The sequence below is a fragment of the Paramormyrops kingsleyae genome, chromosome 11 (genome assembly GCF_048594095.1).
Source record: "Paramormyrops kingsleyae isolate MSU_618 chromosome 11, PKINGS_0.4, whole genome shotgun sequence".
Classification (NCBI taxonomy): Eukaryota; Metazoa; Chordata; class Actinopteri; order Osteoglossiformes; family Mormyridae; genus Paramormyrops; species Paramormyrops kingsleyae.
In genome coordinates, this window is record NC_132807.1 from 21540538 (window position 1) to 21557841 (window position 17304).

At 44.9% G+C, this 17304-nt stretch overlaps 1 protein-coding gene across 1 annotated transcript; it reads left to right on the forward strand.

Annotated features, from left to right (window-relative positions):
* The first annotated feature begins 294 nt into the window (after nucleotides 1-294).
* Nucleotides 295-4335, forward strand: pdp2 (putative pyruvate dehydrogenase phosphatase isoenzyme 2). The gene is made up of 2 exons (XM_023790732.2): nucleotides 295-380; nucleotides 1162-4335. The coding sequence occupies exon 2, from the start codon at nucleotides 1224-1226 to the stop codon at nucleotides 2811-2813; it is 1590 nt and encodes a 529-aa protein (XP_023646500.2). The 5' UTR covers nucleotides 295-380; nucleotides 1162-1223; the 3' UTR covers nucleotides 2814-4335.
* Nucleotides 4336-17304: the final 12969 nt, after the last annotated feature.

Consider the following 17304-nt stretch of genomic DNA (forward strand, 5'->3'; position numbering starts at 1 on the left):
GTTAAAGTGTAGTTCAAATGAAGGGTGACAAACTGAGAATTTAGCCAACGCTACAGTCTCTATATAATGTCCTAATTTATGTATGAATTATATTTTCATATTTGATTTCATATTATATTTTTATATTTTACTACATATACATGAAAAATCTCAAACCCGGCACGCGTTTGAGTAATAACTAAACCACACCCCGGCGCTATACATGACCAGCCCCTTTATGAACCAATCAGAAAAGGAGAATAACGTATCATCCAATCAATGGGCAGGGGGCGGAGTTTTTATTTAACCGCTTCACAGCAAAGAGGAAGTCGACTGCCAGGGTGAAGAGTTGGGAGGACGGGGAAGTGTACATTGGAAGGGGTCTTTCTTCAGCTTGACAGGTGATATAATATTTGCAGCGATGTCGAAAAAGAGTGTTAATAATCATAGGATTTTCTGACATGTTTTAACTGTGATCGACACATAAAGTCTCACGTGTTGGCGTGGCTGACCCACAGCTAGCCGGTCGGCTAGCCAGTCTCCTAGCCGGCTGGTGTTGCGTACCTGTTCAAGACACAGTAACCTTTCATTAACGAAGTCATTAAGCAATGGGATTTTCAGTGGCTACGTGCTGCGATCCAAACTTTCCCTGGTCAGAAGGATATATGGTGTATGGCCAGTTCATTAACTGATCACGCCGTACTTTCCAGGGAAGTTCCTTAGTAAAGCGTAATATTCACGTGTTCTGCTAAATTTGTGCAATTTATTCGTTTATAACGAGGGTTTGTAGGAACTCTACATTCCATACGGTATTTACAGTTGAAGTCATGAAACTGGCGTGGCGATCATACATTTTTATTCGAAGCAGTTTGGCTATATTGTATGTACTACAAATAAAGTGTAGGCACAAGATAAGAATTTAAACATGTTTTCTGTTGTTGACCAGATGACCCTACGTATTCCCGATACTATGTATTTAATTCTTTGCCTGCTTAAATTTAAGAGCAACGTTATAGGCTTGACATTAAACAGCTGCCAGCATATAACGAAATTAATTTTGCTCCCGGTACATTTACTTTCGGAATGACTTGATTTATGATTTTATCAATGAGGAAAGAACCCGCAGCTCTTACCAAAAAATAAAATCAGGAAAGTAACTATTTGATTTTAAATTTTTTTCAGAACACTGCAATCAAGACTGAGAGCCGTAATATTAGTTATATGTCCTAGGTCCCAGTACTGAAATGTCTGGTACTGTGGCTTCATGGATCCTGCGTCGTGCTCAGAGTAAATCCCTCACAGTTTCCTGCGGCCAGCACAGACTGTACTCCAGGATCAACCGCCCACCTCCTCGGCCTGTTTCCCGGCCCAGAAGGATTCGGGCAGCCAGGTCCTCTTCCAGCAGTAGCCCTGAGTTTAACGATGGTAGAGCCCCCTCTTCCCAGAGGCAGTCTTCTCTTGAGAAGGTGGACTTCCGGTTGACTGGTGCGCAGATCAATGGCCTTCTGCGGGCGAATGAGCAGAACGTGCGGATCCCCGAGTTCGATGGCCGGGGCCTCAGCCCCGTGCTGCGGTTCGAGAGCAACCAGCTGCCGGCAAACGCGCCCAATGAAGACCGGCGCAGCGTCGCCACCTGCCTGCAGACCAAGGGCATGCTCTTCGGCGTGTTCGATGGGCACGGTGGCCATGCCTGTGCCCAGGCGGTGAGTGAGCGTCTCCTCTATTATATAGCAGTGGCTCTCATGCCCCGGCAGAGCCTGGAGGAGATCGAGTACGCCATGGAGAACACCAAGCCCGTCCCGCCCATCCTGCAGTGGTACAAGCACCACAACGACTACATCTACCGGGAGTCGGCCTCCCTGTACGTGGACCACCTGCGGGTCTTCTGGCAGGAGTTGCTGGAGAACGAGGAGCACGGAGATGGCATGGACCCCCTTGACGCCCTGGCCTACGCCTTCCGCAGGCTGGACGCTGATATCTCCCTGGAGGCCCAGGTGCCACTGGACAGTGAGCTGATGAGGAGCACAGCCATCCAGGTGGCGTTTGCTGGCTCCACCGCCTGTCTGGCACACGTGGACATGGAGGGCATCCTGGTGGCCAATGCCGGTGACTGCCGGGCGGTGCTGGGGGTGCAGGAGGAGGACGGCTCGTGGAGCGCCCTGCCGCTCTCCCGGGACCACAACGCCCGGAACGTAGCGGAGCTGGCGCGGCTCAGGTCCCAGCACCCCAAGGCGGAGGAGGCCACGGTGGTGCAGGACGAACGGCTCCTGGGCATCCTGATGCCATTCAGGGCCTTCGGGGACGTGCGCTTCAAGTGGAGCAAGGAGCTGCAGCAGAGCGTGCTGGAGAACAGCTGCGACCTGGATTCCCTGGACATCTACCAATACACTCCGGCCAACTTCCACACACCGCCCTACCTGGAGGTGACCCCGGAGCTGACCTATCACCGGCTGCGGCCCAAGGACCGCTTCCTGATCCTGGCTTCAGATGGGCTGTGGGACATGCTGAGTGACGACGAGGCCGTGCGGCTGGCCGCCGAGCACCTCACCGGGGTCCACCTCCAGGCGCCGGTGTCGGCCAGCGAGCGGCAGATGAACCTGGGTCAGATGCACAGCCTGCTGCTGCACCGCTGTGCCGTGCCCTCCCTCGACCTCAACTCCGCCACGCACCTCATCCGGCACGCCGTCGGCACCAACGAGTACGGGGAGCTTGACCAGGAGCGCCTCTCTGCCATGCTGGCCCTACCCGACGACCTTGCCAGGATGTACCGTGACGACATCACAGTCACCATTGTCTACTTCAACTCCGACCTCGCCAAGGCCAGAGAGGATTAATGGGAGCCGGGGACCCCGTGCCCTCCGTAGAACTTTCCGGGGCTTATTGGGGCAATTCCTTTCTTCCATCTAATCTCAGTTTGTGGGATTAGTGTTAAGTAGCCTAAGTTGTGTTTTTACAGTACAGAAAGCCTTGGCTTCGGATAGATGTTACAAAATTGTACTGCAGCTTACTGTCACTCTTGTTGCCATTACCCACATACATTCTTGTCCAATTCATCCTGTTGAATAGACAGTTAATTTAGAGGAATCAGCTGTCACTCACCCTCTCTCTGATGGACGGAGCTGGATTTGAAAGCGAGCTGACACTGTACTGAAGTGCAGTCGGTCTTACTTAGGTCTGCATCGGCACTCTACTGTTCAGTGCATTGCCTTTACCAATAAGTTTCAGTGGCTGCAGATGTTACGATTGTGATTGGTCTATTTGGTCACATGTGACATCAGTATGACGTACCTGAAGGGTTTTTCTGAGTAGTATTATAGTGATTAATAAATGATAAATCTTAATTTATTTCTCTTTTCATGACTTTTAGATCGTTATAACTTTAAGATTCTGCTGCTACTTAAGGTGGACACATCACTCCAAGGATAGTTAGGATGGCTCAATAGAGGAGGTGCATGTCACATGATTTGTTATGTGGATCGTGATTTGCTAGCAGGGAAACTCAAACCAGCGGGATCAGTAATTCCAGATTCTCATTACTGTTTTTTATTTTTTACTGAATGTTAATGACTTTTTGCTTGCACTGGCAAAAGTACCCAGTCCAACTCGGATTATTAGTCTATATATTGGAATAAGAATCCTTTTCTTTGGGTTTTTGACCTGTCTTTTAATACTTGGACACTTTCACTGTTTCTAATATGAAGAACATTGTACATATAATCTTTTAAATTGTTTTAAAAAAAAAAACTCAGTGTAACTTACTTATACATGTTGCTCTATGTATGTTGATTTACTTGCCAGAAGTTGTAGTCATGTAATCTGTTGAATGTGATTTAAATCTGTGTAGTACAGGTGAGACATAGAGGAAAACTTGGTGTATATAAATTTAGTCCATCATACATAGAGAAATACTGTAGACTCCTGAATGTTGGTTTTCACTTAGACGTGTTTCATTTGTTGTGATCGTTTGGTTATACTTTTGCAAGGGAAACGTACATGGAGGTTGTATGTATTTGAAGTATTTTTTACACGTTTTTGTGTGTCAGCTTTGCTGTTTCATTGCTGTCTCTGTTAGGGTGAGCATTTGTCTCCATTGAAACATTGTTTTAGATTGTTAATTTCATTTTTTATCAGTACTTTACGTTTCACTTTATTTTTAAACCTCATTGAATTCTAACTGGCTAAATTGTTTCAAGTGATGCGTTTTGAAAGTAGTCTTTTGCCAAAATTTGCCTTTCATTAATGTTTTCTATTTAATACTAACATTTAACAGAATAAACATGATTTTAAAACAAAAAAACCTTTCCTGATATAATAAATTAGCGCCGATTAACTGTTGTAATGAAGCATTCCACTTGAGGGCAGTATTGGCCACATTTTCCAGCTGAAACGACCATCAATCCTGCGTTCATAGTACGCAAAAGGAAGTTCATACACGTATATCAAGAATCATGCACTGGATTCTGAAAGTAAACAATGGAAATGGATAATCCGGAAAACTTTAAATACTTTAATTTTTATGTGCAGACTACAGCTTTATACAAGTGCAATTGATGATACTGATTGAAATACTGGTATGAAGGTCCAAAAATGCTGAAAATATGTATTGTTGCTTACCACTTGATTTCTATCCAAACCCACAATCTTTGAGGAAAAAGTCCAGATTCACGATTACCAGCAAGTGGACAAGTTGGAGTTGACAAGTAAAGTAAGAAAAATATAGAACCACATCAATATCTGCACGAGTGGTGTAATAATGCATGCAACTTCAATTTTGCGTTTTTCAAATGACAGTAACTGCAGGTGAAAATGTTGGCAGACACCAACCTGAATTGTCAGAATGAGGATGCATACTTATTTTTGGTAGAGTAACCTAACACTCATAGAGTGGGAGTCAGTAAGACAAAACCTGTTTCGTACAGATGCAGTTTGGAAGAGGCTCGGATTTGCCTACCAATCAGCCCATAGTCTCGTCTGTCAAAAACCTGAGCAGAAAGCAGAATCTTGCTGGACACATGGGGATATTCTGTTTGTAGCTCTGTAAATAATTGATGAACCTGGCCGGCTTGGATATATGTAACACACCTTCTGAGACAGGTTCCTCAGAATAGCATTCAAGGTGTTTCCTTAAGGCTGGAGATACCTGAGCAAGCACAAAATGTAGAAAATCAGTCAATTGCATGTAATATAAACTGCTTTAGCTGAAATAAAAATAGCTCTGTACCATATTTTAAGCAGCAAATATCTTTTATTTATGGCGGTGTTTTTGAAACACAGACGTTTCATCTGACCTTGATGAATACTGTATTTCATTATAGGTTTTGTACAAATATATATTTTCTATTTCTGGTCTTCTGCTTGATGCAAACAGGAAGTTGAGCATGGAGACATCACTGGCTTAAAAATAAAATGATGAATTTCAATTTTGCTGACAAATAGATTCACAGGCGTAATCACATATACTGAATTTCCATTGAAATGTTTCATACTCATTTCAGCATTTTATCTCCACATAATACTAACCAGTCCAGCAATACCATCCATCCTAGGACTGGGTTCTGTGTCCATAAATTCAGATTTCGAGAGTCATGCGAGCATTTGAGTATGAGAGCATGGCCTGCTCATTTTTTGCCATGGTAACAGGAGTTGTGAGCTCATTCTCTAGTGCAAGCACTTGTTACCTCACGAGTAGACTACTGCAACTCTCCACTAACAGGCCTATCAGCATGTGCTATCAGACCACTGCTGATGATTCAAAATGCAGCAGCACGTCTGACATTCATCAGCCTGAACGTTCTCATCTCACACCCCTCCTTGTCGCTCTTCACCGGCTCCCGATTGGCACTAACTTAAAGTCCTTGATGCAGACTTACAGGTCCACCATTGTACAGGCACCCATCTCTATCAAAAGGCTCCTCAAGACCTACATCCCATCTCACCCCTTTCAGCCAGCAGACCAATGTCGCTTGGAGCTGCCTTCACCACGTGAGAAATGTCACTCTAGATGGTTCTAATGTGGTTCTAATATGGTTCCCTGGTGAGCTGCAGAACCACATCCAGTCATCAGACTCCCCTCCCATCTTGTCATTGGAATTCACCTTCAAGAAACACCGCAATGTTTAAATGTTTACATCCAACTGCACTTGTATTAATTGCATTGGTGATCGCATTTACTGCAGCTTATGCTATTTATGGTATTTCATGCCCATGGAGGGTTTATGGTGTTATTAAGTTATGTCCTGTGTGATGTCTTATGTCCAAAATTGTTCATATGTTAATTTTTCTTCTACACTGCAGTCTAGTTATACCTGAGTTTACATTTTTAATTACCTGTTATGTGTTAATGCACCAAAAAAATTTGTGTAATAAAATAAAGGAAACTAATCTAAAAAGACCCATCTGTTCTATGAATTTATCAACTAGCCTGGTGCCTCTTTACATTCCCTGAGTGTTCTTATGTTGCATTTCTGGTCCTTGAATAATCTTAATCTTATTAGGTCCTTGCTTTGTTAGATATGGAGGATTTGCAGTGCGGGCCCAAAGAGTACAGAAGCTGCATAGTTGCACCAGTGTGTCTCCTTCTGGGTGCGTTTGGCATTGACTGCTGATGTTTAATAAATGCTCACAGGTTGTAAACGTGATAATGAGGGCAGCAGAGAGGATCATGGGGGCTCCTCTCCCACTCTTCACTGAACTACAGTGTTGCTGACCACAAGTCCCTGCACTGGATAATGAGGACAGCAGAAAGGATCATGGGGGCTCCTCCTCTCCCACTCTTCACTGAACTACAGTGTTGCTAACCACAAGTCCCTGCACTGGATAATGAGGACAGCTGAGAGGATCATGGGGCCTCCTCTCCCACTCTTCACTGAACTGCAGTGTCGCTGACCACAAGTCCCTGCACTGGACAATGAAGACAACAGAGAGGATCATGGGGGCTCCTCTCCCACTCTTCACTGAAGTGCAGTGTTGCTGATCACAAGTCTCTGCACTGGACAGTGAGGACACCAGAGAGGATCATGGGGGCTCCTCTCCCACTCTTCACTGAAGTGCAGTGTTGCTGATCACAAGTCTCTGCACTGGACAGTGAGGACACCAGAGAGGATCATGGGGGCTCCTCTCCCACTCTTCACTGAAGTGCAGTGTTGCTCACCACAAGTCCCTGCACTGGACAATGAGGACAGCAGAGAGGATCATGGGGGCTCCTTCCGCCCATCACCGAACTGTACAGGAAACATGTCATCCGCCATGCAAACATCGTGGTGACAGACCCCCCCCACCCATCCCACAGACCGCTCCCCCGCCTGCCATCTGGCAGAAAGTTCTGGAGCATGTGAACCATCACTTCCAGACAATGCGGCAGCTTCTTCCCTCAGGCAGTCAGGCTCCTTAACACCCTGCTGCTCCCCAAGGCCCAAATCTACCCCCACTTGTCACCCCCCAACCTCAAAGGCTGCCACTGCTCCTATCTACCCTCTAAAGGTGCTGCTATTTGTTGCTTTGTTTGCTTTTCTAAATCACATTTGCACATTCTTTATTTTCACTACACTGCACATTTCCACTACACCTCACACAGGCACAAAATCAAACATAGCTTTGAACAGTATATATATTGTATTTATGTTCATCTAACTCTTGTGTCTAGAAGTTGAGTTAGATGTTGTGCTGCTGTTGCTCCAAAACTGCTCACACTTGTACCTGGGTATTCACTGGAAGCTCAGCCTAGCTGCACTTATGCCTAATTAAGTCCTTGCCAGTACATATGTTTGTATTGTGCTATTTGCCTGACTTGTACGTCGCTTTGGACAAAAGCATCTGCTAAATGTGTAAAGATGTAAATGATATACATCCCTAATCTGTCAAAAAACAATAAAATACTGTGATCTGTGATACTAAACTACATATGGAACTCCCAATGTCTTCTTCATCATCATTTTCTTCATTTTTCTTCTTCTGATTATTATTATTTTTCTGTCTGTATTTAAGATCACCCAGGTCCATCTTTGAGACTGAGAACTGAAACTCAAATACACACGCACTGGTGAACAATCAGAGCATTTTCTTCTACCACTCATCAGCCCAGGGTTTGAAGGCCAGGTCAAATACCACAAATCACACTGGAATCCATCTGCACTCCATTCCATTGACACGGCATTCTGCAACCATGGTTACGCATAAATAAACCTCCCCCCCCATCTTCCATTCCTCAATAAAAATAATCTGTCACTCTCACCCATCGAAAAATAGACATCGGCCCAAAATACTTAGTGTTCAGAAATACCCCTAGCACACATGCACCATGTTGTCTTTATTTAGCGATGCACTGGAAATGTACAGTCTGCCCCCCGCCCCCCATGGTACAGTACCTACGGACACGTGACATCATCCCCAGCTGGCCCCTCAGCCTTTGTGCTGGGCAGTGGCGTCCCCCATAACCTTCAGCTTATCCAGTGCGGTACATCTGCGAAATCAACAGCAACACCCAGCCTCCAAGGCTCCCTCTTCAGAGGATGGATGTTTCATTAAGGCCTTTGAATGTGTTTCTGGCTCACACAGTCTTTGGAAAGCTGCATTTTCACTAACCACCAACAAAGCCCGTTTGAGAGCCGTGTCCTTGTGCTAGCAAGGCTGAGCGGCACAGGACCATCGGCCAAAGCTTAATGTAACTCTATTTTCAATATTACCATGGCTAACACTTTACTTAAGGCCATGTTTTTAGTAATCTATAACCACATTCATAATGCATCATAATGCATTCATAAAGCATTGTAAACATGGCTAAAACATTTATTAAAAGGCACAACACATCACAGTCATGTTTATAATGGACTATGAATGCTTTATGAAGCTCTCATCTATAATGCACTATAGATACCTTTATAATGCAGTACAAAGCATCACTAATGCTTATACCGACCATTATAATGCATTATAAAGGTATCTATAGTGAGATCCAATCCTAAAAAGTACAAAGCACAAGTACAGGACAGGACACATGACCATCACCAGCCTGTGACACAAATGCACACCAAGTCACCCACAAATTACTAAAACACCTCCAAATGCATCTTAAAGAGGTCAGTCGGACTGGGACCTTTTGCTTTGCAGGAAGATGAAGTTGCTTAGGAGATGTTTGCATTCAAAACAGTTCAAAGATCATGCAATTTATCTGCTTATACATTATTATTATTTTAGGTACTGGGCAGATGAGCCACCAACCTTTTGATTACAAATATGTTTTCTTCCACGGGGTGCAACCAGTAGTTAACGGTCACTGCTGTTGTACCCATAAATAAAATCAATGACCTACATTTCTCATCAGATAAATGGAGGTGGTTTGCACTAAATTGGAGAATAGGTTAATGTAATTGCTTGCATTGGGTCGCACTCAGTAGGAGTCACTGGGTGTTTACCTTCACTGGTTAACATTGTCCAATGACTTGACCCAGTTTCATTCTATACTGGTTTCTCTGTATTGGGACGGGTCACATGGGCCCCCTCTCAGTATGGAGCTACATTTGCTCGCATCTTCACGCTTCTGGTTTGCCACCCACCGCGGGGGCTGAGCCATTTGTGGGTCAGGCTGACGGGAGGGAGTCGTGTTGTCATAATCGGCTTCACTTCCGCGCCATCACCTCCCCACGCGGCGCTCGGGTTCCGGGATCAACGCCCCTGCCAAGGCCCACGCTCTGCCAGGGCTCGGATGACCAAACGCCCCCCCAGCTCAGCCCCTTCCCCCGCAGCCAGGTCGGGTGTCAGGTCAGGTCGGCCGGAAAGCTGGAAGCTTCCGAGGCAGCTACTGGGAATTCAGTCCTGGTGACAGTGCTGCTCCTTCCTGGAGATGTTTGGTTGACGCGGTCGTCAGGTGACTCTTCTCATTGACATGTCAGGTCTGTGCCATGTTCCTCTGGCAACCGCATGCTGTAAACAGACTTTGAGACGTCTGCCTCGTTAGTCACCTGACTTCTCTGGGGTATTTCACATTCTTTAAACCTTCATTCATTCATTCCCTCACAGATTCTGCCCTGTAAAATTCCCCTGTTTAATCCTCCCATATAGTAATCAACCAATTTTAGATATGCCATAAAATATCACAAAAAAATATTCAAAGGATTCAAAAGCTTTATTGTTATTTGTACAAGTAAAATGAAATGCTTGATTAATACTTCCTTTCAACCTTATAACATATAATGATAAATAACAATAAATAGCAAATAACATACGTTTCCAGTCAAATGTTTTTGCACGCCGCAGGTTTTTACCACTTTTGCATTTGTTTCATAAACTGCAAAAATTTTATTCCAAATAAAACAAGTTTCCTTTGTAACACGGAAAGAGTTTGTAACAGCGCATGTCTGACATCCTATTAACTGGTTGTGTGGTGATGGCACAGTCAGACTCTAGGCTTGTCCTTTAACTTTAACTTTAAATGCCATGAAACAGAGCAGTAATTAATGTCCCTTGTAGAATGAATGTCTTGAATTTTCTAGACATTCTAAACTACTAGAGGTTACTTCGATGAACCCAAGATATGACATTTTCTTGCTAATAAAGGTTCTGAAATGATGAAACATACTGTAAAGTTATTAGCTAGCAAAGAATACTGAGTGTATTTTTGGTAAATGCTAAATGAGTAACATGTAAATGTAGAAAATCTTACTGCGCGCAAAAACTTTTGACTGGTAGTGAACACCAGAATAGTCAGGACAAATAATATACATAATATACATATAATATATACAGTGTACAATATACATGCCACAATTTACATACAATGTACAAGAACATACAATGATCAGCACCCAACTTCAAAAATATATATATCATCCATACATAGTTTTTAAAGAACGGGCGATATACAGATTCTGGGGCCGTTCTGCATGCTTCTAGTTTTAACAGTGGGGGGGGGGTATTTGTGTGTTTGTGTAGCAGTAGGGTGCCACAGCCACAGCATCCCAGCCCTGCGGGGGAAACAAACAACGTGTGAACTTTGACCCCCACTTCCAGCAACAGTCAGGTTTGCATAACGTTAGCTCAGTAGCTCTCCAGCCTAGACGCTCAGCAGGTTAACCATCCATCCCTCCCCCTGCCCCAGAAGGTTTTCAACAAGGAGAACCTGTCTTTTCTCACACTTACAATCCTTAGGCACTCTGGATTTTTACACAGTAACTCTTGGCAAATCCTTTGCAGGCTTTTCTTTCCCGGCAGCCTGCTCCCTATCTCCAGTAAGCACCCCCCCATTTGGGGGGAGGGGGTGTCCAGGGAAGGGGTCAGTCAGTCATACGCTTAGGGCACCATTAGAAGTTTCCAAGACTCAGGGTCAAAATTAGCCGGCACTCTCTTTTATTAATCAAAGCATGTCTATAAAAAGATCAGCATAGGGTCTGCCTCTGCAACGTGGCCCTATCTTTAGCTTTATTTATGTCCTTGTGTTGACAGCACCACTTACACACTCACCATTCAATAGGTCACATGGCCATGGACCCCAGCTGCTGGAGAATCCTGGGAAAAATGGCTCACACGTGCCTCCGTTACTGCACCGCGGATAAAAATGGCATCATTAACCCGAACGCCGACTATTCCTTCTAAATTCTTTCCATCTAATTACTGCTGAGTTTACTTGGCGTTTTTTGATTACGTGGAAGAGCTTTCAGCGTTAAAAGATGATCGTTCAGCGAGATTAAGTGAGTTACTGAGAAGGAAACGTGACTTTAAATGGAGGAGCGTTACTCATATGTTCCTACAGGTCCTTGGGTGCGGTGAATAACCTTCCAGTTGTTTTCTTGAGTAAACTTCTTCTGCAGAAATGGGAAATTCTCCAGGAGAAAAAGGCAGCTCCCCCACCAAGTGTGCTGACACCAGGCAGATACTGAAATTTCACCTATGCTGAGGCAACTTCTCGAAAAATAATCAAAATCAATACCGACGTGGAAAGGAGCGAGCTGAGAACGCTACTAGAATGGTCTAAAAAGCCCCCCCCCCCCATTATTATGCTGCTTTTACGAGTGTAAGGAGTTGACATGGCTTTCAGGAAAGTTCTCTAGCTGTGTGATTCCTGAAAAGGCTTCCAGAGGACACCTCCGATAATAAGGAAGGAGGGGCTGTTTGGGAGCAATCTTTCAGCAGCTCCACTAAAGTGGAACAGGGATACCCGGCAGAGCCAGCCAAAGAGGCAGGGAGCAACACCTCTGGTGTCACAACAATGCAGGATGGTTTGCTGTCCCCGTGCTTTGTGGCCATGGCAACAGGAGAAAGGTCAGATGCCCGACACTCTGCCCACAATAACTAAACTGAGATTCTGCAAGGAACCCATGGCAAGAACCTGACATGTAATGGATGAAACACTGATATGGGCAGACTTGGGTTCAGGCTGCCGTTTGGTGTGCTGGTTAACACCGGGATATTTCGGGCTTAATGTGCGGGGGCACGAGGGGGCTTGGCTGGCCAGTAGCTGATGAGAACACTGTACCTCACATGAGTAACACTTGAGACTGTGGCACCTCGTGTCCTTCAAGCGCAAGCAGAGGAGAGACGAGGCTGTACAATGAAATACTGCTTGATTTACTGCGGCTTATTCAATAAAGAGCCTAAATATACCTCCATTTCCTAGCATTGTGTAGATTGTTTCGTTTCCATCGTCCTGTGTAATTATGACTCAAGTTTAAATAGAGCAGTCAGCGGGAGTCAAGGTATTAGTGTAAACCCGGGGGGGTGCTGAACTGAGGAAGATAGATGGCTGCATAGTGTGGGGTCTGTAGGCAGGGGGGGGGGCATTAGAGATTTTGGGCCCCATGCAAGCATTTCATATTGGACCCCCAACCCAGACCAATTTAATAATGTTTTTCAGGGCCCCTGTCATTCAAAGGCCCTTGGAATCATGCTAACCCCCCCCCCCCTCCCATGGCACCCCTCTCCATGGGCCACAAAAAGGTCTGACTGAGTGGGGTGCGGGACGAAGCAGGCTGGTGGGGGTTAAGGGGAGATTTGGAGGATCATTATGAGATCTAAGCAGCAGCAGCTGCCATAACTGTTGAGGAACCATGGTTCCTGAAAGGCAACAGATCAAAACCCCTGATATCACAGCCCTCCTGGGATGCAAGCTATGGCAGTCTAACTTAAAGGGATCTGGTCTTACTTAAAGGGATGTGGTGTCTGGTAGTTAATACATTAGACCACAGACGGGGGGGGCAGCGACATGTAGGGGGGTGTTAGAGGCAATACACTATATAACCACATAATTACTTTTCCAAAATCTCTGTTGTGATACAAGCAATTGGTTGTACATGGTTCTACTAGGGAGCCGATGACTATACCGTAATTATATGTATTTTGTAAATGAGTGATTTTCACAGTTAGGAAGTGAGGACAGCAGTAGTAAGCAGCCTACTCTGGCAAACTATAGTACATCCTGTGCATCAGGCCACCGTGTGTAACTCAGTCTCTCCACACATCAGAAATGCTCGCATGGTGGGTGAGGGGAGCAGGTGTGGGATTCTGGGTACGGCCTCGCCGGAGGAGGTGGAGGTGGGGGCAGCAGAAGGTGGTCCTCCCCCAAACCCACCCCCCTCCCTCCACATCCACACACCTACATCTGGGACCATTTGAACCAGAGAGGCGTGAAATCGAGCTTTCATTGAGTAGGCTCAGTAAAAATCAGCCGCAGGTACGGTCTGCAGCGTGACGCGTGGGAGTGAGGGGGGGGGGGCGAGCCGGTGAGGGGGGGGGCGAGCCGGTGAGGGGCACCTCGCCGCAGTGCCGCGGACACGCTCCCACACGCGAGAGCCATGAGGACCGGTATGAAGGAAAGCTGTCTGTTACCATGGAGACGGAGATGCAGCACGGAGTGGAGATGAATCCAACTCCTGAGAAAGAAAAGCAGCTTTTGGTTACGGTCAATAAAATAAATCATTGTACTACTGAAATGGTCTTTTATAGAATTATTATACAGGTAATCTATTTATGCAAATTATCAGCTATTGTGTAGCAGAGCCAAACTGATAACACCTTTCTTGTTATTAGAGAAATCTATGGAACTGCCCTGTCACTGGCATCCGTATATTTTATAACTGCCAGTTTTATAGAATCTCCAATTAAAGTTCTGTTACCAAACAAAGGCGTCTTTTAAAAACCCTTTTTGTAATCAAATGCAAGAAATAACATTTTAATTAAGACCGTTAAGCCTCCAAGTACTCTTGAGTAACAGATCTTCACGTCAGCGGTGAATCATGCCGCTCTCCTCTGCCTAGCTGTCAGGGTGCTTTGTCACGGAACAGATATCAAATCTAGGGCAATAATAATTTTCGAGGAATTTTCCCGCCAATCTTAAAAACACAGTCAAGTGCAAAAATAAGTCTATATGGCACAGATCCAGAATGAATACCCGAAGACCCATAAAACTCTAACCTTTAGAATCTGGATTAAAATACTCAATCCCCAAGCTAGCCCTCCTGTACACCAGTGCTGACTCCTTCCTGCAAGGTGAAGTGGAACTTTTATAAAGGATTTCAGGGGGCAATGATGCTGAGATGTCACACATCAGGAAAACCAGGCCACTGGCCTCCGATGCGCTACATTACTTTAAAATAAATGCTAAAAAAAAATTCTACCTTTCCAACAGTCAAAAGTAACATCTTTCCAGGATAGACTTAACTGTATTTGACATCAGCCTTCCCTAACACAGACCAGCGAGTCTATTCAGATTAGCAGCTGGGTAAGATTATCAAAGGACAAGCCACTGTCAAACTTCTTAATGCAATAACGGATAGGTCTGGTCTATTTATGTGGGGCTAATGGTTTGGGAAAGGGAGCGCAGTGTCTATCAGTGGGGACAAGAACGTGGCCAACAGAGAATACGTAAGACCATGTGTCTGTCTGTCTAAAATCTATCTTTCTCAATTTGGTCAATAGTTCTCCTAAAGAATAGGATGTTCCACGGAGGAGAAGTTCTGACACTGCCCTCCGACATTTGGGAAAAAGATCACAGGTACATCATAGGTTGGTACAGAACAAGCTGTCAGGGACTTTCCTTCTCTTACACTCGAGGGCTGCAGTTGTCTGAGAAAATAAAAGCCTGCCGTTCACCTAAAAGAGCCTCCTTACCCAGCTGCTGTCAGACCCGTCAGAAAATTAATATCACATTGTGTTCTCCCCCGCGCTTCGCGACGTGTCTCGGTGAAACATTGCATTGTTTGTTCAGGCACACCATGCCATTCGGCGCTCCTCATCGCTTTCACAGGGAATAAAATCGCGTTCAAGACGTCAGAGGAGTCCTGAGAGAAATACACAGAAGTTAAACTCACTTAAACGGCAATAAAGGGCAACACATTTCAATGGAAATCGCGGCTGTGTGAGGCACAGTGACGTCAACAGCAATGGAATGTCTGTATTAAATCATTGAGTTATTAATTATAATGGAGGTTATTAGAGTTTAAAGCCAATGCACAGATTTGGGTATCCATCCATCCATCCATGCACCAATCCATCCATCCATCCATCCATCACACCGCTTTCCCTGTATAGAGTTGCAGTGAGTCTGAAGCTTATTCCAGGAATCACACAGCATGAGAGAGGGGACACCCTAGATGTGATGCCAAAGGTTTTTAGTTTTTACAAACATTGATATGTACAGGAAGAGCAGATTTACTCCAAGGTGATTCTGGGAAATGGGTGTGGATTACCACTGCTAGTTAGAGGGAGAGCAGCCGTGCAGATTGTGGTCTTAGCCTAAAGGCTCCATCACCTGTCACTAGCTGGAAAGGCTTTGGTGCCAAACCTCTGACATCATCATCATCATCATCACTCCACGGCAGCTGTGCCCGTGAGTCTCTGGGCCACCGACCCAGCGGGGCAGGGGAACATGTAGGGTGAACAGCTGTGTGGAACGAAAAAGATTTGATTCCATACAGCAAACCGCAAGCCACAGAGAAAGAGCAGAGCAAAGCTAAACCTCAACATGACCCCCTTCCATGCTGATCATTTTACATTTTATTTATTAATCAGACACTTACATCCAAAGTGACATACATTGTTTTTTAAGAAAGCAGGGAGAGATAATCTCTGGGGCAATTGGGGAGTAAGGGCCTTGCTTAAGAGCCCAATGGAGAAATCACTCTGCTGACCCTGGGATTTGAACCAAGTGACCTTCTGATCAAGGGCACACTGTCCCAATCTGCTAGTCACAGCACCCTCCCAACATACATGTACAGCCTGACTACTCAAAACACTTGCCCTGTCAAAACACAGTTTTTATATTTACTTCTTGAAATATGTCATCAAAGTTTAGATGCAATTAGTTACTGAAAAAATATTTCTGAAACAGAAGAATACAGGCCTAAAATAATATAAAACTATTAATATCTAACTTACGAAACAACAATGAAAGCAATCCCCAATGACCCTTCCTGTAATTGCAGACCATTATCACCTGCGTGTTAAATTTAGATGCGGTACGCGCGGTTTAGAAAGTGTTAGAATTTGGCTGCCTGCAAAGGACAGGGGGGCCATTGAGGAGACCTGGATGGGGGCCACAGTGACACAGGAATGCAGGACGGTTTGGGTTTGGCTCGCGATCGCAGTGATACCATGTCATTTCTCATTATGGGTAGTTAATGTGTCACACAGAAGCTGCCATCACCTTGCCTGTATCAGGGATGTTGGCCTGGTTCACTCTGGTCTAAATCTCTGGTGCATTTAGCCTGTTTGTGTACCCACAAGACCACAGTCTGTCTACCTAATTATAAATCTACCTGCTTGACTAAAGTGTTTTAACTGATTATGCTTTACTTTTGTTCAAAAGTCACTTACACATTCAGGAAATTGGGCTTAAGGCACTTGCTTGAGGACCATATGGTGACATCAGCTCATCAACCCTGGGACTTGAACCAATGACCTTCTGATGGAAGGACAGCAGCCAAAGCTGCTTAGCCACACGCAGCCCCGATATGCATGGTCAGAATGTGTTTCTCATCACCCTCTATCTTGAACCCCTGGGGACCCTTAGCTGAAATGTTAATCTGCCTGATCAGTGTAGTACTTTTTACCCATGTTAACCACATCTGGATACTCATAACACTTGCATTGTGTTTACATTGCACAATGTTTACATATTTATTGTGGTAATTGTATTCATATTTAATGTATTACTGAAACACCCCAATTTGTATTTGTTTTTGATTTGTTTAGGGATGGCTGACAGGACACTTCAGAGTTTTATAGTGCAATCGACTATTTACCATGACAATAAACTCTTGAATCTGAACCTCTCTCATCTGGGTTTGTATATTGCCCACCATTGTTCATTATTCTGTGTTTCTAAACTTGTATGAAAGA